The sequence below is a fragment of the Macaca mulatta genome, chromosome 18 (assembly GCF_049350105.2).
Source record: "Macaca mulatta isolate MMU2019108-1 chromosome 18, T2T-MMU8v2.0, whole genome shotgun sequence".
NCBI lineage: Eukaryota > Metazoa > Chordata > Mammalia > Primates > Cercopithecidae > Macaca > Macaca mulatta.
In genome coordinates, this window is record NC_133423.1 from 10,536,044 (window position 1) to 10,557,452 (window position 21,409).

The following is a 21,409-nucleotide window of genomic DNA, read 5'->3' on the forward strand; positions in this document are numbered from 1 at the left end:
AAGTCATTCAGGTGCAGGTTGTTTAATTTCCCTGTAATTGTATCATTTTTTGAGAGATCTTCTTGGTAATAATTTCTGTTTTTATTGCACTGTGGTCCGAGAGTGTGGTTGGTATGATTTCCGTTTTCTTGAATTTGTTGAGAATTGCTTTACAGCTGAGCGTGTGGTTGATCTTAGAGTATGTGCTGTGTGCAGATGAGAAGAATGTGTTTTGCTTTTGTTGGGTGGAGTACTCTGTAGAGTCTCCTAGGTCCATTTGGTCGGGTGTTGCGTTTAGGTCCAAACTATCTTTGTTAGTTTTCTGCCTCAGTGATTTGTCTAACACTGTCAGTGGGGTGTTGACGTCTCCCACTATTATTTTGTGGTTGTCTAAAACTCTGTAGGTCTCTAAGAACATGTTTTATGTCTGGGTGCTCCAATGTTAGGTGCATATATATTTAGGATAGTTAAACTTTCTTGTTGAATCAAACCCTTTATCATTATGTGATGCCCTTCTTTATCCTTTTTGATCATTGTTGGTTTAAAGTCTGTTTTGTCTGAAATAAGAACAGCAACCCCTGCTCTTTTTTGTTTTCTGTTTGCTTGATAGATCTTTATCTCCATTCTATTACTTTGAGCTTGTGGGTGTCATTGCATGTGAGATGGGTCTCTTGACAGCATATGGTTGGGTCTTGGTTCTTTATCCAGCTTGCCACTCTGTGCTTTTTAAGTGGGGTATTTAGCCCGTTTACATTCAAGGTCAGTATTGATACGTGAGGATTTGATTCCGTCGCCGTGTTGCTGACTGGTTGTTACGTAGACTTGATTGTATCGTTGCATCATAGTGTCAGTGGGAGATGTATTTTAGTGTGTTTTTGTGGAGGCGGATAATGGTCTTTTGCTTCCTTTCTTAGCACTCCATTGAGTAAGTCAGGTCTCATGGTAATGAATTCCCTTAGCGTTTGCTTCTCTGAAAAGAATTTTGTTTTTCCTTTGCTTGTGAAGCTTAGCTTGGCTGGATACGAAATACTTGGTTTGAATTTCTTTAAGCATGCCGATTATAGGTCCCCAGTCTCTTCTGGCTTGTAAGGTTTCTGCCGAAAGGTCCGCTGTTAGCCTGATGGAGTTCTTTTTATATGTGACCTGCCCTTTCTTTCTAGATGCCTTTTAAGATTTCTTCTTTCCTGATGACCTTGGAGAATCTAATGACTATGCGTCTTGCGGGTGGTCATCTTGAATAGTATCTCACGGGGGTTCTCTGAGTTTCCTGAATTTGCTTATTGACCTGCCTAGTGAGGTTGGAGACATTTTTGTGGAAAATATCCACAAATATGCTTTCCAAGTGGCTTGCTCTCTCTCTTTCTCTTTCTGGAGTGCTGATGGGTGGTAGGTTCGGTTTGTTTACATAATCCCCTATTTCTTGGAGTTTTTTGTTTTTTTGTTTTTTTTTTTTAATTTTAAAATTCTTTTTTATTTCTGTCTGCCTATGATGATTCTTTGAGCTCTGAGATTTTTTTCCTCAGTTATGTTATTAATGCTTCCAATTGCATTATGAAATTCCTGTCGTGCATTTTTTGTTTCCAGAAGTTCAGTTTTGTTCTTACTAAAATGTTCGTCTCAGATCTGATCATGGATCAAACCACCATTTTACTGGTTTCCTTGGGTGGGGCTTCAGCCTTCTTCTGTATCTTGTCGAGCTTCCTTGCCTTCCAGCTTCTCAATTCTGTCATTTTAGCCATTTCAGTTTGGTTAGGAACGATTGCTGGGGAGCTAGTGCGGTTATATAGAAGTAAGAAGACATTCTGGGTTTTAGGATTGCCAGAATTCTTACACTATTTTTTTCTCATCTGTGTGGGCTGATGTTCCTTTAATCTTTGAAGTTGCTGTACTTTGGATGGGGTCTTTTGCTTTTATATTATTTGATGCCGTTGAGGGGTTTCCTGTGGAATAAGTTGGGATTAGTCAATTGACTTGGTTTCTGTGTGCTTTCAGGGCCAGAGCTCAGCTCAGCACCCCTGGGCTGTGTGCTCTAACCCTGGGGGTGCACCGAACAGGCCAGTGGCTTTGATTTCTGGTCCTTTGAGGTCAGACACCTGCTGCACTGGAGGAGCTAAGATGTTCCCAGTCTGCTGGCAACAACTTTCCGATGGTGACTGCCCAAAAAAGTGCTCGGGGTGGGGGGCGTGGGGCGGTGCTTTGGGAAAAAGTGCGCTTGTGGTGGGGTGACCATGGCGAGCGGCACCGGCAGGGGAGGCTACAGGCAAGTGTGCACCAGCAGGGGATGGCTGTGGGTGGCTGTGTGCCTGCAAAAGCGCTCTGACAGGAAGGCAGAGGCTGTTGGCAAAAGACCTATGGTGGTGGCTGTTGGCAAGCATTTCGGCAGGGCAGCTGAGGCTGTGTTGCAAGCTAGTAAGACAGACTAGCTTTTGAGAGGCCAGCAGACAGGGTGGCATTCAGATCAGGTCGGTCCAATCTTGTGGGAAAGATAGCTCTGCTCTTTCTGCTTCTGGCAGCCAACTAAGGCTAAAACCACCTAGAGGAGTATGTCAGGCTTTGGGTGATGGGCACCTATGGCCTTGCCACAGTGCAGCCATTACTGCGCCAGACCCTCTGGGCTCTGCAGACTGGGGTTCTGTCTCTGGCAACTATTTGGGCAGTTCTCCCTTGCAACTCAAAGGTCTGTGCAGGTCATGGGGTCTCCCATAGCTAGGATCCTAGAGGATCGCTGCAAGAGTGGGCTGCTCCATGCCTGTTGCACTCACCGTTTCCCTAAGAGCTGCTCGAGGCCAGGAACAAGTCCTCTGGTTTCTTCTTTTGTGTTGTTGTGAATTTTAAACATATTTACTTGATAATATTGTTTAGATTATTGTATTAGAATTCTCCCACGTGTTAGGGCTATTGAATCTTCCTTATGTTGTTTATTTTAGCAGATACTGTTAGTTTTGATTTTCAGGTCTTCTTTGGCAGGGTGGCTTTTTCTCGTGATCTCGTATTCTCTAGATTGTGGTTATACGTTTGTTTCTGCATTGCCTTTAGAGATTTGACAGGTAATGGTGACATAGCTTGGAAGGGTAATGAAGGTGTATTTTCATTTGTATATGCTGAAATAATAAAAAGAATCAGAGGAGGAAAGATTGAAGATAGTGGGTAGCAAGTAGCTAATTAAAGGAAGCTAGTGCCTCTGAGAGTTGAAGGCTGTGGGACCTTGAACATGATGGCTAATTGGGGTTAGGTGGGCTTAGATATTACAGGAAGTTGCAGGAGCCTCCTCCTATTGAGTCTATTTTCTTTGAGATTGAAAGTGAGATGTTCATTGTGTGAAATGGCTAATATGAGTAGATACTTGGTAATATCAAATAGTAGCATTTTGGGGCTGCATACAGAACTTAGTTGATTGTGTCTGTAATCTTAGCAGGGAGACTATTCTACTTTGCATGCTTATCTTTGGCTAGCTGGCATGGTTTTTGGGAACGTGAACATTGGGATCGATCAAGGGTTGGGATATTTCCTTGCTATTGTGAAGAAGGGAACGCCTGTGGTGCAAGTGAGCTGAGTAGTTGAAATGACAGACTGTAGAACCAAAGGCCATAAAGACTACAGGGAAGAAAGTAGAAGGGTTTATGGACTGGAGGTCAAAGAAGGACTATCTTTCAAGTTGAGTAAGAAGATTAGAAACCTACATTTATGATTTTAGTGGTAGAACAAGTGAAAAGAGAAGTGTTCCTCAGTTATAGGGCAGGTGAGTATCATTGAGATAAATAGGTCAAGAAACTAAGATACCTGTATTTGGGATAGTTATTATACCCTGAAATTTAAAATGGTGGAATACGATTTGATGTCTTTCTTGAGGCAGATTTTAAGTAATTATTGGAAATAAAAATTTGGCAGATAGGAAAAGATTTGGTGTAAATTGAATTATTGATGTATATGATCATTTTGGTATATGATGAATTTCAAGTAGGAATTATCTGGATGTTAATTTTTTAGAGGAGTTCTAAAAAATTAACATCCAGATAATGTTTCCTGTCATAGAATGATAGGAAAAAAGGAATGTCAGAAATAAATATGTATGTGTCAGTCCCAAATTTGTTTTTTAAAAAATACACTGAATTTGTTAGTAATGTAGAAAATTCTAAATTTTAATATACTACAGTTTTTATAACCAAGTCTCATGCATTTTGTTGCAAAAATTTAAACTGAGAATATTTTTTGTGAGAACTCACTTTATTATCCTAGTTGTAAAAGGGGAGAAAATAGAATGTGAACTTTCATTTAATGTTTTATTTTCTTGTTAACTATTTGGAAATTTATATTAGTTGACAGTGTTCTTGCAAAATATAATTGTGATTTTTCTTTTTCACAAAAAATAGTCATCTGTATAGTGCAATTTCAAAATTGATTTTTTAAAAATCAATTTGTGGTTTTAAAAAATTGATACGTATTTATTATCAGGGAGTTATAGTAATCCAAGTCAAAAGCTCCAAATGATGAGATTTCTTGTAGTTAGCCCCTGTGTCATAAAGATATAGTATCTTGGTTTGGATATAAGGATTTGGAAAGGCATTTCACTTTAATTGGCTATGTCTGTCATGTGATATTATTCCAGTGTCTTCTGGTAAATCTCCAAGGCTTTGTTGCAGCTTTACCTAACCTAAATGTAGGAGCATGCTAGTAATTTGTAGGTTACTTTTCCTGAAGAGGCAAGTTAGCTTTTTATTGTAAGACTTAACTTTGAGGATGGTACGGTGAGGAGTTAAAATAACTTTTAAATTTAGGGATGATTAAATGACCACCACTTCCATGTTACCTACATCTGATATTCATTTAGCAATATTTACTGGACACTTTATGCTAGACTGTAGTGATATAAAGTACAGAAAAGAGCCTTATCAGAGAGCTTACCTTCCGATAGGGGAGAGAGAGAGAAGTATGTAATAATTTAAAAATATTCTTTAAATACATAAAAATATGTATGTACGTTTGTGTGTATATATGTATATATAGTTTTCTTTATAACACTGTATATATAGAATATGTATATATATAGTTTTCTTTACAACACTGCATATACATTCTATGTATATAGTGTTTTAAAGAAAATAGTGTTGTAAATAAAATGAAAGGATAAAAGAATAGAGAATGACTAGTAATGTGGACTAAATTTATGTAGGCTGGCTAGGGAGGGAGGGAGAATTTCCAGCTAGAGGAAACAACAGGTGAAAAGCCTCCGCTTTTCAGGTGATAATGTACTTTGCGTGGTTCACGAACACAGAGAAGAGCGGTATAATGAGATAACAGAAAAATGGTACCAGATTGGGTCTGAAAAGTAGGCAGGGTGTCAAACATTATAAAGCTGTGAATTGTATTCTAAGTACAGTGAGATGCAACTTGATCTGTTGATCTTTCTGAAAAGATCACTCTCGCATTGTGGGGAGTGGATTGTAGGTGGTCAGGATGGAAGCAAGAAGACCCGCTCCACTGTAGTAGCCCTGATGAGGTGTGGTGGTGTAGTGGAGATGAAGAGAAGGAAATGAATTTAGGATGCATTGTGGACATGGAGCTAATTGGTCTTGCTGATAATGGGAGTAGGAGATAGAGAGTGATCAAGGATGAATTTTAAGGTTTTGGATTTAGCAGTTGGATTGATGTCCCAAATACGGGATTGTGGATTGGGTAGAATTCTGTTTTGAACCTAAGTTTGACATGCCTTTTTATATCAAATGCAGGTGTTAAGTAGACTGTTAAATATAATAATGCTAATGCTAATAATTTCAATAATAATGATAGCAGCTAACATTTATGGAGCATTTGCTCTATGTATCAAGTACTTTTATAAGTATATTATCTCACTGAATCCTCCTAACAGCTCTGTGAGCTCGGTACTACCTCTTTCTGAAAATGGAGATACTTTGAATTTGTCCATGGTCGTTCAACTAAAAGTGGTAAAACTGGACTTTGAACCCTGATAGGCTCACTCCAAAGCCCACATTCTTAAGCATTGCACCACACTACCTTTGGCATGTGGAGCCCAGATTAGGTATAAAATTTTCAGTCATCCAGCGTAGAGACGATATTAAAGCCACAAGCCTTGATAGGATCAACTACTGAGAGACTAGGGAAGAGAAGGCCGTCTAGGATCTAACCAGTTAGAAGTTGGGAACAGAGGGAGCCAGGAGTGGAGACAGAGGTGAGAAGGAAGAGTCAGATGAGAACAGAGATGAACACGTTGGATTTGGCATCACTGAGGTCATTGGTGTCCTCAACAAGAAGCTCCAGTGGAATGGTAGGAACCTAAGTCCTGCTGATGTGCATTGAAGAGGACCTGACAAATGAGGAAGTACTGACTGAGGACAGCGAACTCTTGTAAGGACTTGTGGTGGGAAGGAGAGCTGAAAAATGAATTGTTATCAAGAGGGGGAAGCCAGGGCCAGAGACACATTACAATGTGTCATACGGTGATTTGAATAATCATGTGAAGAAAAATAAAGGCGCTGGAGAAAAATAAGATAATTTTAGGGAGTAAATCTTGATTTCAGAAAGGGATAGTCACAGTTTAGATGGTAGGTAAGTATCTTAAGGAAGTAACTGACAGCTGTTGCTAAACTTTAGGGCTGAGGCTTTAGATCTTTGAAAAGCTTGTGATACGAAGTCGCTGTCTGTGGCATGAAGTTAATAGTTGAAAGAAAAATAATGTATGCAGATGCGTATATGAGTGTATGTATGTAACTTTTTAGCCTTTGAATTGTTGGTAATAGGAAGTAGAAATTTGCAGAATGAATAAAGTAGTATTCATGTAACTCGTTATTGTATATTTACCTTCTATATTGTATTTAAATTCTATTAATATTTCAAGTAGCTTTTTTTCCCCTCTCACCTTAAATAGCTGCTAACAAAATATTATTCTCCATCACATATTGAGAAAAAAATTTCTGATAGTTACTCTAAGTGATGCTTCCAAGTAATTGTATTTTAGGTACATAGCTGTATTGATGATAACTTTATATAATCATATATATATCACATATACAGAATACAAATATATAGTATATAAATTATATATAAAATGTATATTATCTATAAAATGTATAAAATATATATTCTATATATAGAATATAAATATATATAGTATATAAAGTTATGTCTCTCATAACTTGAAGTCCCTGAAGTCCTTTCATGTTGAATTTTTCTTTCCCAACCTTTGTAAGTAAAATGCAAATACCTTAGGATAAGTTTCTTATTGTGTTTATGTCCTTTGTGTCTATCATGATGAATAACTTTAAGAGATTATAGTTGTCTCAGCCGTTTGTTTACTTCATTTATCATGATTATGCTTGTTGGCAGAAGGTTACATAATATGTATCTCATACAAACTAAGAAACTGTTAGGAGAATCTTTTTCATTCTCTATTGTTAAAAAAAAGTTTCAATGAAGTAAAAACGAAAATAGAAATTGGATTGTAAACAGAAGAAAGATGGATCTTTTGGAAAAATCAGTGTTGCTAATTTAAAAATACTTTTTAATATTATTTTACAGGAATGTTTAGGTGTCCATAATGTCACTAAATCTGTGTCTTCACTTTGCAATGGAATTCATTTTCTACTTCATCCAAAAGTTCTGTATGAAATCTCTGTATTTGGCATTCAAGACCCCAAAAGTGAGGTATGACGTTAAAAATAAGTGAAAATACTCCTGTAATTTAGATACTCAGCTAAATCAAGGTGATATGCTAATACAGTTTAGATAGCATGGTGAGAAACTGAAAAGAAACCTGTCTTTGGTACATTGGTTCACTCGAAGTGTTATTTAAATAAAAATAAATGTTACATAAAATGTGGCAATAAAAATACAGGACACACATGATTTCAAAAAATTCAGATCAGTTTACTTACATTTTTCATCTAAGATGTAGAGAACTATGCAGTACAGGTAGTAAGCAGATTATTTCAGTTAGGGAAATTTTTACTCAAGGGACAAATGTACATTAAGGTAAGAAAGTAGAAATCATTAAGGAAGAAAAACAGAACAGAATGTAAGATGATGCTATGGAAATAAGAACTTTTGAAAGAGATGTTAATTATAGCATCTTTCCAGATGTTATAAAATGTTACAGGTGTGTCAGGTGACCTAGTGGGACATCTCATTTGACTGGTTTGTCGCGTCTGTGCTGTTGAGCAGGTGAACACTGCTGCCAAGGCCATTCTGTTATACCTGCTTCAGGGACGATTGATGATGACAGCCCTGACCTGGAACAAGTTTATTGAGTCTCTGTGTCCTGTCATTCCAATACTACAGGTATTCTGTGAAATTCACTTTTTATGATACCATTTATCTTTGGCTGGGTGTCATTGATTTAAACACATGCAAACAGCAAAACTGTCATGTTGTGAGAGAAATGAAGAGAAGCTGTGAAGGCACTGGGGATAAGTGAACAGCAAGTGGGTGGCTGTCTTGTTTCTGGCAGAAAGTTAAACAAGGATAGCCAATTTGTCTGTATATATTTTATATATCTGGGTGGGAGGTTAAAAAGTGAGGTGCATTCACAGCATTGACTGTGAAAAATAGAACTCAACCTTATATAAAGGCCTTTAGACAGAGCTAACAGTGCTTTTTAAGCAGACCTTACATAACAACTAACTTGCCTCATGAATTCTATCCATGCATATATATGATTAGATTGATACCTTAATTAACATGCTCCTGGAAACAGCTTTTTTTTTTTTTTTTTAAAGCAATCCTTCTGGACGTTAAAGGAGTCAGGTTTCTGTCTCTTTTGGATGAAAAGGTGGAGTTCAGAGGTGCCATCGTAAGCACAGTCCTCTTTTAGAAGAGAGAGCCTGGACCTTGTGCCTTGAGACTCACAGGGTCCTATTCCATGCGTGTAGCCTTTAGAGCACTCCGTCTTCTTAGGGTGGGGATGGGCTGAGGATCTGCGAGGTGCTTCACTGAGGAGAGGTGCTGCTGTTAGAATCTTAGAAAATAGAAAGATCAGCAAGTGTCAAGAAGGTTGGCATGTTTTCCTGAAGTTCTCCTGTATGTATGTGTATTTTCTTTTAAATACAGTTTTATTTAGGCTCCTTAGCTCATAGAGGTTATTTTAAAAAATAACTATTCAACTGAATCGACAGACATTTATGAGTTGCTGATAGGACAATACAATTCTTATTTTCAAGTTGAAAAGTTATGTATATAATTAGACAATAACTTCTCTTTAAAAACAAATATATTAGGGCTATGCCGACACAGAAGATCCTTTGGGTAACTGCATTCTCCTTCTAAGCAAAGCAAGTTCTGACACAGAAGAGATTCTTCCGTGTACTACCCGATTAAAGTCCATGCTGCGACTTTTGCTAGTGAAAAAGCCATCGTGAGTACAACATAATCTTGTGAACATCAAAGATTAATGGAAACATGCTAAGAAAGTATAGTAACTATATATAATTTGAAACAAAACTAAATAATTTTTAAGGAGGGTGGTACTCCATTACTAGAGGAAACTAAGCAGATACAAGGTCTTTTTTGTACTTGCTGACTTTCATCCATTTTACAGCCAAGTTATTCCTTGCCAGATCAGCCTATGTTATAGGACTGCTACTAAGTGCTGCTCAGTAGTGCCCTAGGCAAGTTGGAGAGCCATGGAGATAAATAGATGGTAAAAATTATAGTGCTTTCCCATCTTCTCTTTAGAAATTGTTAGTCTCCCAGAGTGATCCTTTTGTAAAAATCTGTTCTGAATATTAAGTTTTTTGTAAGTGTAGTAGGCCAGTTGTCTCATATACCAGAGTTATGTAGATATTTTAATCCCATGTAGCTGTGTTCTTACTTGGGAAACTGAAAATGAATCCTTTCTTTGACCGCCATTAATGTAAGCATTGTTTTAGTTAATGAAAAGAAGGAGAATGATACTGGTTTTTTTTTCCGTCTCTGTCATTGCAACATGAATCTTTTCTATTATTATTTTTGGTAACAGTGGTTAGATTTTCCCTTACTGAAAAAAGAAAAAAATGCTTAGAGTCAAGATGGATAAGCAGGGCTAAAGAGGAATAGTTGGTTGAAAAGGCTAGGAAGAATGGACAGACATTCTTCTGACAGTGGATAATTTGTGTTTCCCAAAGCTTACATCAGGAAAATACAGCAGCTTATTTATAGAGAGATCATTGGACTGAAAAATAAGGAAGTAGGTGGAAGTTAACTAAACCATTAAGAGAATAGAAGAAGGAAAATTATGGAGTCCTTAAAATATCTCTGCAGTATAGAGAGTAGTGTTATGGGTGATACAGGAAGAAGTAGGGCAGAGGGAGTTAATGTGCTTGTGTTCTCGGGGTTGTCTTCTACACGTGCAGAAAGGCTCTTCCCTGTTAATTAACGTGCTAGTGTGGTACTCTTGACTTGAACAAACCCCCAATTTGGAGAATTAACACAATAGGGGTCATTTCTTGTTTGCTTTTCAAGGAGCTCAAGGTCCTCAGGTTAATAAAGACATTCTAAGGTAGGACATCCCCAGGAGTGTAGTGCAAGGCAAGGCCAGATCTTTCTTTGGGTAAGATAATTCTCTATTATACAGAACTTAAAACAATTCAAATGACATATTTGTTTTCCTTATTGTATTAATTCTGCCCCATCCCACCAACCCATCCATAAACTCCATGAAGACAGGAACCCTGTCCACTGGCTAATCTTGTATTCTTAGAACTTCATAGAGTACCTTATACATAAATACACAGTCATGCGTTGCTTAATGACATGGATGCATCCCGAGAAATGCTTTGTTAGGTGATTTTGTCCTTGTGTGAACATCATAGAACGTACCGTACACAAAACTAAGTAATAATAACTTACTATATACGTACCTAAGCTATATCATATAGCCTATTGCTTCTAGGCTGCAAACCTGTACAGCATGTTACTGTACTGAACACCGTAGGCAGTTGTAACACAGTGGCATTTGTGTATCTAAACATAGAAAATGTTTAGAAAAATATAGTAATATAATCCTGTGAGACCGCTGTTGTATATGTGATCCACTGTTGACTAACATTGTTATGCAGTGCATGACTGTACTCAAAAGTATTAAAGAATTATATACATATATAGGAATAACTGAATTCTGGCATCCTGTGCTAAACCTAAAAAGATGCTAAATGTATATACCAGAGAACAAGATGCATAAATACATGCTTTACATACCTCATCTCTAGCCACATTTACTAGGGGTGATACCTGTCTCTCAACTGACAACCCCAGATGTGAATATAGATATCATTGACTTAGAATGTAAGGAACAAAGGAAAACTATTAGGTAGGTGTTTAGCCTTTCTAAGCTCTCTTGAGGTAACTCAGGAAATGGAGAGGGAGAAAGTTTGCCTGACTTACTAGTCCTCTGGAGATGATATCAGTTAACAATATTGCAGTAAATATCTACTTTGTGTTAGATTCAGGAAGTATTTATTGGGTGGCTTACTGTGTATCTATGAGCTGTGGAAAGGTAGCAGCACACCACACAGACATGGGCCCTGCCCTTTCAGCATTTAGCGTGTAACTGGGAATATAGCTCTTATTAGCAATTATTCTTTATTATTAGTTGTCATAAAGTGAGATAAAAGTTATGATGCAGGGGCTCAGGGTGGCAGGCCTACATCCAGAAGGCAGCCTGCTCTCGTCTGGAGTCGGAGGGCCACTCTAATGATGCATGTTTTAATTGTTGTCTTATAGGTAGTTCTTAAAACCTGGCAACTTGTATTATTGCTTAAAATTTGTCCAGTTTCTAGGTAGTTCAAGAACCTGTCAGAGGAGTGACGGATACATGGTTGTCTCAATATCTGCCGCCTCAGTGACCTTTGTCCACTCGGTGGTTTTTCTGTTTCTCTATTTCATTGTTCAGTGGCATACAGTATTTAAACTTTTCTTGAAAAGTCTCCCACTTCGCCACTCAGCTGAACTTATTCCTAATCCCTTCCAGATAAGGAAAAGGTGTTTGTATTTTCATTTTTGACAGGAATCTGTTTGACCCCTGATGTAAGAAGATTTTGATACATTGTAGTGTTATCACACTTCCATTATGAGCGTCATTACTCTCCTGAGGGTTCATCTTAACGTTTGGACTCTGGTCGGCAGTCTGTGATACTTTTTATGGTTGAGAATAGATCACTAGATTTGAAGACAGGAGTTATAGATTTAATTCCCAGATGTACTTATTGAAGTTTACTCAATAAGTGAGTCTGTCTCATTTGTAGTTATTGATTATTTTTTGTTTCTGATGTTTATTTTATAACTTGAATAAATCATTATAGTTATATATGCAAGATTTTTTAGAAGTAAATTATTACTAGCAATGGCAGTATAATTGTGACTACTTATTGTACTTTGTTGATATATAATTACTTGTAATTATAAGCCCTTTTACGATAGACATTTGTGTGTCACGAAAGTTCGACTTCAGTACTTTGTGTTCTTAGGGTCCGCTCACAAGCGTTAAAGCTTTTAGCGTTGCATCTTACCAGTGAAGAAGGGGCTGACACAAAGCGTCCTCTGATAGACGCCAGAGTTCTCTCCAGAGTTACGAATTTATTCATTGTGAAGAAACCTATTGAACTCAAACTGGATGACAGAAGAGAGCTGGTTATTAAGGTGACTATAAATTTTGAGTTTATTACTGGGTGGTAATTTGATACATTTTTATATCTTGTATTTTATGTGACATTCTTCAGTTTGTGTATGTCCTGGGGAGGGAGAGAAGTGTGGGGGTTCAGGGCTGATTGGAAATTGTGTTCTGGCTGTATCTGGCTTCTGGATATGTTGATTCATTGCAGTGGTCCCAACCTTTTTGGCAGTAGGGACCAGTTTCACAGGACAATCTTTCCATGGATCGGGGCAGGAGTGTTGTTTTGGGATGATTCAAATGCATTATATTTATTGTGTACTTTATTTCTATTATTGTTACATTGTAATATACAATGAAATAATTGTATAGCTCACCATAATGTAGAATCAGTGGGAGCTCTGAACTTGTTTTCCTGCAACTAGACAGTCCCATGTGGGGGTGATGGGAGACAGTGACAGATCATCAGACGTTAGTTAGATTCTCGTAAGGAGCAGACAACCGAGATCCCTCACACACCTAGTTCACAATACGGTTTGCACTCCTATGAGAATCGAATGCTGCCACTGATCTGACAGGAGGTGGAGCTCAGGTGGGAAGGGGAACGATGGGCAGAGGCTGTAAATACATTTCCCTGTCTTTAGCTAGGACTGTACCTATAGCATGCTGGACTGATGCAGAATTCTATAAAGAAAGCTGTCCACTGGTCCACTGTTTTCATGGATTCATTCCTGTGTTTTGTACTTTCTCATTTCACTTCAAGTTTGCAATCTGTCTGTTTTATTTTAGACTAACTCGCCAAGGCCTGTGGTAGTATGGTACAGCCACTTGTAATACAGTAGGTTTGTTTGTTTGTTTGCTTTTTAATGGAGAAACACATTATGTTCCTCTAAACTGAATGTTCAGGGCTGTATGACAGTGCTGGCGGGAGGATTGGAGAGTCTTCCACTGGCCACATACCGGGTCTGATTGGGACTTCCCTGAGTACCAAGCCATTGGTAGTCACTCCTGTGTCCTGATGTGTGGAGAAAGGCGGGGAGGGGCCTTTCTAACGCGTCTTCTGTGAATCCATGTTCGGACTGGAAGACAGCAGTGAGTGGGGAAAAGGAGCTTCATCTTTGTTACTTTCTTGTCCCTTTTTCCTGATGCTGGTTTTGCCACCTCAGACTCTGTTCTAGCATGAAGTGACAGTAAGGGACTTGTCTGGGGTAGCTTTGAAGGGGTGCTGGACAGCAAATCCCAGAGTGCTCTTCGCTCTGGGGTCTTCTGAGAGAAAGAATGGAGAGGTCCATGGGAATACCAGCTGGTGGCTTCTGGGAGCAACAGAGAAATCTTGAGTCACAGGTCTGGGTCGCTTTTCTCAGGTTAGCCTGGTACTACCTATAAAGATGTTAGGGAACATGGATGTTTTCTGTTACCTTTATAAGGTTGCTAATGGATTATTGGGTTACGAATAACTTCCTAGCAAAAATGTATGTTAAGAAGAGAGGGGCCGGGCACAGTGGCTCATGCCTGTAATCCCAGCACCATGGGAGGCTGAGATGGGTGGACCACTTGAGCCCAGCCTAGGTGATATGGTGAAACCCTGTCTCTACTAAAAATACAAAAAAATTAGCTGGGTTTGGTGGTCCATGCCTGTAGTCCCAGCAACTTGGGAGGCTGAGGTAGGAGAATCACTTGAGCCCAGGAAGTCGAGGCTGCAGTTAGCTCAGATTGCACCACTTCACTCCAGCCTGGGTGACCAGAGTGAGACCCTGTCTCCAAAAAAAAAAAAAAAAAAAAAAAAACTTGTTTAACATGATAACTCTTTATTTTACATCTTAAGTTCCTTCCTGACCTACTGCATCATTGTTGCAAATTTTATTTATTTATGTATTTATTTTAAACTTTTATTTCAGGTTCGGGGTACATGTGCAGTTTTGTTATATAGGTAAACTCGTGTCATGGGGTTTGTTGTACAGATTATTTCATCACCCTGGTACTAAGCCTAGTACCCAATAGTTATTTTTCAGATCCTCTCCCACCTCCTACCCGCCATCCTCAGGTAGGCCCCAGTCTCCGTTGTTCCCCTCTTTGTGTCCTTGTGTTTTCATTATTTAGTTCCCGCATATAAATGAGAACATGCAGTATTTGGTTTTATGTTCTTGTGTTTTTTTGCTAAGGATAGTGGCCTCCGGCTTCATCCATGTTCCCTCAAAAGACATGATCTCCTTCTTTTTTAAGGTTGCATAGTACTCTATGGTTTATATGTACCACATTTTCTTTATCCAATCTGCCATTGATGATGCGGCATGTAGGTTAATTCTGTGTGTTTGCTATTGTGAATAGTGCTGCAGTGAACATACACATGCATGCGTCTTTATGGTAGAATGATTTGTATTTCTTTGGGTATCCAACATCCATAAGGAACTTAAACAAATTTACCAGAAAAAAGCAAACAATTCCATTAAAAAGTGGATAAAGGACAGAACAGACATTTTTCAGAAGAAGACATACCTGTGGCCAAAAGGCAGATGGAAAAGAGCTCAATATCACTGATCATTAGAGAAATGCAAGTCAAAGCTGCTATGACGGACCATCTCACACCAGTCAGAATAGCTTTTTTTTTTTTTTTTTTTTTTTTTGTGAGACGGAGTTTCGCTCTTGTTGCCCAGGCTGGAGTGCAGTGGTGCGATCTTGGATCACTGCCACCTCCGCCTCCTGGGTTCAAACGATTCTCCTGTCTCAGCCTCCCGAGTAGCTGGGATTACAGGTGTGTACCACCATGCCCAGCTAATTTTTGTATTTTTAGTAGAGACGGAGTTTCACCGTGTTGGCCTTTTGTATTTTTAGTGGAGATGGGGTTTCACCATGTTAGCCAAGCTTGTCTCGAACTCCTGACCTCAGATGATCTGCCCACCTCAGCTTCCCAGAGTGCTGGGATTGTAGACATGAGTCATCGCGCCCGGCCAGAATGGCTATTATTAAAAGTAAAAAAATAGCAGATACTGGTGAGGTTATGGAGAAAAGGGAATACTTACACACTGTTGATGAGAGTGTAAATTAGTTCAACCATTGTGAAAAGCAGTGTGGCAATTCCTCGAAGATCTGAATACAGAACTAATTACTCAACCCAGCATTGTGTGAATTTACATGTAAATACATTGGTTATTTAAATAAGTTGATTTTTTGAGCTTTTGTTCATAGGGCACAAACTGTAAAATCTTATTGGAGAATTGGAAGCAGAAAAATGTAATTTTGGGTTTTTTTTTTTTTTTTTTTTTTGGTTTGTAGTCGGAGACTGTTGAAAAGGTGTATGAAATCTTCACCTCAGATGATGTTGATCTTGTTTTGAGAAAGTCAGCTGCCGAACAGTTGGCTGTGATTATGCAAGGTAATGCATCCTAAGGAAAATGATTGCTGTACTGCTGATAATAGAATTTTAGATTGCTGTGTGGTACTGGCAGGAGTTGGCAACTATGGTTTATGGGCCAGACCCAGCCTGTGGCCTTTTTTTTTTTGACAGCCCTCAAGAATGGTTTTTGCATCTTTAGAGTTGTTAACAAAACCAAACCAAAACCAAAGAATGTGCAAGAGACCATATGTGTCTGTCTAACAAAACCTAACAACATGCTTACTACCTGGTTCTTTACAGAAAAAGTTTGCTAACCCCTTATTATTTGACGTGTAAAATGCCATTCGATAGAATTATCTTCTTTCTAAAATATTAGTATATTTCCAATAGTGAAGTGCATGTTCCTTCCTCAGTTTACTGAGTGCATGCATCGTATTTTTGATTTGTACCATCTTGCTTAGGGAATTTAATTAAATAATACTTTTGTGGTAGGTAAAATAAAAATAATACACTGTAGCTATGCCTTTTCTTTAAACGTTTTTTTTTTTTATTTTTTAAATTATACTTTAAGTTCTAGGGTACATGTGCACAATGTGCAGGTTTGATACATTGGTATACATGTGCCATGTTGGTTTGCTGCACTCATCAACTCATCATTTACATTAGGTTTTTCTCCTAATGCTATCTCTCCCCCAGCCCCCATCCCTGAGACAGGCCCGGGAGTGTGATGTTCCCCGCCCTGTGTCCAAGTGATTTCATTGTTCAATTCCCACCTATGAGTGAGAACATGTGGTGTTTGGTTTTCTGTCTTCGTGATAGTTTGCTGAGAATGATGGTTTCCAGCTTCATCCATGTGCCTGCAAAGGACACGAACTCATCCTTTTTTATGACTACATAGTATTCCACAGTGTATAAACGTTTATTTTTAAAAACAACTAGTGTAATACACTGTTAGCTTTGTTTGTAGTGTTGTTATTCCATAGGTTCTTCTTCTTTGGGTTAGTTTTGAATTTTTCCCCATATGTGATGTATGTATTTTAATATTTATGAGAAATGAAAACTTTGAGTTTACATAAAAAGATGCTTATGGTTAGCACTTCTTGTCTTGACATTAGTGGAAACTGGGATGAGAGAGTAATTTGAAAAAACATATTCCATGTATTTGTAGTTTTAACAACAGTAACACAGACTACAGAAAATAAGACTAGAAAATGAGGAAAGCCCTGGTTAAAAAAAAAAAAAAAAAGAAAGACTCATTAAAGAGAATTCCTTCAATATTGTTAACATTTCAAAAGTATGCCTTATAATTTTGGTATGCACTATATTGGGGGGCAAGTAACAGCTAAAGATCATTACAGTGATAGCTACCCCTTCAATATCCGTGTGTGTGTGTGTGTGTGTGTTTTTCCTAATGAGAATATAGGAGAAAATTTGTCTGCAAGTTGTTTAATAATTGTAACGAATATATAAGCAATTATAGTTTTGGGTTCTGGTAACATTTGTGTGTGTGGATATGCATATCTATACATAAAATTTTTTCGTGTGTATACAAAAACTTTTTTATTACAAACATGATATGTGAATATATGCTTATTAAAAAGAAGCTCATGTTCTCCAGAAATATGTAGTGTATTATAATCTTGTTCCTTTTATACTTGCTATTAATAGTTTGAAGTTAGAGATTTTTTATTGATAGAAAAATGTTCATGTTGTAAGTCATATTTTTCACATGAGCTTGTGGAGAATTATAAACATTTGAAGGTGATAAATTTGGAAGAGTCAATGAAATAATATAAAGAAGAAAATTTGCCATGTATAAATATAAGCATTCATTTATGCACTTAAAATTCTCGTAGTTTTCAGAGTCTGAACTAGTTCCATAATTCTTTTTTTATAGTTTTGTTTTTTATGTTACAGAAGTAAGATGTGCTTTTTACTTAAACGTTTTCAAATTGGACAAGTGTATATAAAGTAAAAAGTTAAAAGTTTTGTACTCCAATGTTAACCCCAGGTCTACGTGTTTTTAATAGTTTGAAGGTTGTGTGGATATCAGTTCTGAGTATTTCAAAATATGTTTTTTAAGCTACAAAAAAAGTTCTTTAACTTTTAGTAACTTTTTTTTTTATCTACAGATATTAAAATGCATGCTGTGGTGAAAAAGTTATGCTTAATTGACAAAATAATTGAGTATTTAAATGAATGTGTGAGTCAAGATGGCAAGGTAAGGCTAATGTGCATCTAGACATTGTTTTACAGGCTGTTTTTATTAATCAGATCTGAAATTGAACTGAGCAGAGTTTGGATGAGTACTTGGATTTTAAATCCTAAGTAACACCTCCTATCTCATTCATTTTTTTAAATTCTAAAAGTGGAGTCTCTATAAAGGAAAACTAATTTTAAAATTTGCATAAGATGGGCAAGCAGAAGTATATACAAAACTTACTTTCAGTGGAAAGTAATTCCTAGTATTTCTTTACGTTTCAGTTTCAGGTGATTTGATGAAAAAGCATAAAATTTAGAGTAAGATAATATTATGGTATGTTTGATCTCACCTGATGATTGGTGAAAATAAAATAGCTGTGTTTTTCCTCCTGGCCCAGGTTGTAGAATGTTTGGTACAACCATGCCTCACACTCTTGAGGAAGGTTTTATGTGGCGATCCAGTCATGCGTGTTTCCCTCTCACAACAGCCTTCTCTTTTGACCCTGTTATTCAGAGGTAAATAAAAGAAAATCTGCTAATAATTAGATTGTTCTTAAGTTTTAAGTGTTTCTTCTTTAATTGTAAGTCACATTTACTTTTTATTTTACTCTTAGAACATCAGCATTTATTACTGAACACACTACTAAAAACTAATCACAGTGGAAAATGTTTAATATTTCTGTGGAAATTGCTTTATAATCTTGTTACTGAGTGGAGCCTAGAGCTGAGAAAGGGTGAAACCTCTCATTGTTCTTTGTACCTTGATGTAGATATCATCTGGTGCTCAGACAGTACTATTACCTATAAACAGAGAAAGTTGCAGTTGCTGTTATTACTATCTTTTTTCCAATATCTCTTTCGTCTTTCTTGTTTTGCTTGTACCTTTGGATCTTGGTACGTTTTGTCTGATTATTTCATTTGACAGGTGTTAAGGGTATAGACTCAACCTGTGTGGGCAGAAACTAGACCATCCTAAATGACTCTGAGCCTAAATTTATTACATTCTACAAAGTGTGGTTTTAAAAACCCATTTTAATTTGATTCTAATTTAGTAAGGTGTTAGATGAACACATTTCGTGTTGTTTTGTCCTGCCTGTCTTCTTTGTTTTTTTTTTCTCAATGGAGACTTTGGTAACATTTTGTACTATTTTCTTCCTTAGAGATTTAGGCCACTGCTTTTTAATATTCTACAGGAGTCATGTAGGCCGAGCATCTGAATGTGCTTCATCTTGTCTGTTATCAGGCATATAGGAGATAAGCGAGATTTATGTTCAAAATATGTTATTGCAATATAGTCCTTTTATTTTAGCATTTTTTCCTCCTGTTGGCTTCTGCTTGCCAAGTAAGATGCAGTTTATTGAAGTAGCAGCAGTAAAACCAGGTAAAGCTCTAAACGGATTCAGCGTGTTTAGGCTCATAACATTTTGAGTAGACTATAACGTTTTTATAGGATTGTTGTATAGACTGATCATCTGAAAGAGCAGCAGTTATAGATTTTTAGTTTTCTTTAATCCTGTTAATAATTGTCTTCTTATTAACTTCATTCATTTGAATGTAGTTCCTAGTTTACCTTTTCATTTATAATTTTCATTTAAATTATTCAAGCATGGAGCTTATTATGAACACCTACTGGATTCAAAAGCATGTTCCAAGGCAATATAATCTATACCCTTTTCAGTATTTCAGTTTTTCTATTTCATTGCTGTTTGTGGAAATTACTTTCAATGAGTCTGAGAATGAATATAGTATCCCCCATTAATGGATTTAGTTTCAGGAAAAATTTTACTTATTTATTTATTTATTGAGACAGAGTTTCACTCTTGTTGCCCAGGCTGGAGTGTAGTGGCACGATCTTGGCTCACTGCAACCTCTGCCTCCCGGGTTCAAGCATTTCTCCTGCCTCAGCCTCCCGAGTAGCTGGGATTACAGGTGCTTGCCACCATACCTGGGTAATTTTTGAATTTTTAGTAGAGGCTAGGTTTCTCCATGTTGGCCAGGCTGGTCTCAAACTCTTGACCTCATGTGATCCACCTACCTTTGCCTCCCAAAGTGCTGGAGTTACAGGCATGAGCCACCATGCCTGGCCGAAAAATGGATTTTTAACCAGCTGCTTAACCAAGAAAACCCATTTCTCAGCAAACGTTTATTAAGTACATGCTTTGTGCTAGGTGCAGTGCTAGGCCCTTGGGTTATATTGCTGAGCATGGTAAATGACCCTCTTGGAGCTTACAGTAGAGTTGGAGACATTCACAAGTAAATATACAGTACACCACAATAATACTTATAGTTGGGGATTCCTGGTGCCAGAGGACGTGCTGGTCAGATTGGTTGGTGATAAGTATCAGAGATTGTTTCTAGGGAATGTGGCATCTAAGATGGAATTTCAGAAATGAGTAGGAGTTCAAGTAGGCAAGACTGACTTCTAGATAGAGGGAGCCATGGTTATGTGTATGAGAGACTGATGTGTTTGAGATGGAGCTGGCTGGATTTGGGGAATGTGGAGTGAAGGGGAAATGATGGAATGAGACAGGGAGGGCAGTTCGTGCAGGGCCTGGGAGGTCTTATTAAACAGCAGTGAGGAGCCGTTTAAGGTTGTTAAACAGGGGAGTGTGTGTTTTAGGAAGATTATTTCTGTAGCATGGATAGTGGATCAAAGGAGTAGAATAAATAACTTCTCAGATAACACTGCTTTGATTATAAACTTTATGTTATGACAGAATTCTATACTGTGTTTCAGGGTTAGAAATTAACTTAGAAATCATTTACTATACCATCTCAGTGTGAGGTCTAGAGAGATTTAGCAACTTGGCCAAGGTTATAACCAAAAAATGGTTATTAGGTTATTTACTTTGCTACTGAGAGAGAATCTAAACTTCCTTACCTTTGTTTGTTTTTGTTTTAAATAATCACAGACCTATACATACTCACTGTAAAAATTCAGGCAATATAGAACTATACAAATTCTAAAAGTTTACATTTTCTTCTCTTTCTCAATTTCCCCAAAGAAGACTGTTCTAGTTATGATTAGGAATGTATTATTCCGAATGATTTTTTCTACACACACATGTAGTTTTCATTATATATATTACAGTATTGTGTTGCTTCCTTTTTTCAACTGGAAATGTAACTTGAATATCCTTCCATGTTATTTTATGTGAGTATACATTCTTTAAAAAACCCTAAGAACAACTGCATTGGTGTTTCAAAATTTCAGTTTGCTGTGTTACTGGGTATTTGTTTTAGATTTTTCACCATGACAGTAATCATGTTGTGTGGTCATCTTTGTGCATTCTGTGTTG

General features: G+C 37.4%; 1 protein-coding gene across 3 annotated transcripts in view; it reads left to right on the forward strand.

Annotated features, from left to right (window-relative positions):
- Positions 1-21,409, forward strand: part of RTTN (rotatin) — a 195,039-nt gene that overhangs the window by 47,082 nt on the left and 126,548 nt on the right. For all 3 annotated transcript variants that reach the window (XM_077974806.1, XM_077974807.1, XM_077974808.1), the window contains exons 15-21: positions 7,513-7,638; positions 8,155-8,271; positions 9,207-9,343; positions 12,432-12,603; positions 15,848-15,947; positions 18,041-18,129; positions 18,509-18,626. In XM_077974806.1, coding sequence (XP_077830932.1) covers positions 7,513-7,638; positions 8,155-8,271; positions 9,207-9,343; positions 12,432-12,603; positions 15,848-15,947; positions 18,041-18,129; positions 18,509-18,626 — 859 coding nt within the window. The remainder of the gene's footprint in view (positions 1-7,512; positions 7,639-8,154; positions 8,272-9,206; positions 9,344-12,431; positions 12,604-15,847; positions 15,948-18,040; positions 18,130-18,508; positions 18,627-21,409) is intronic.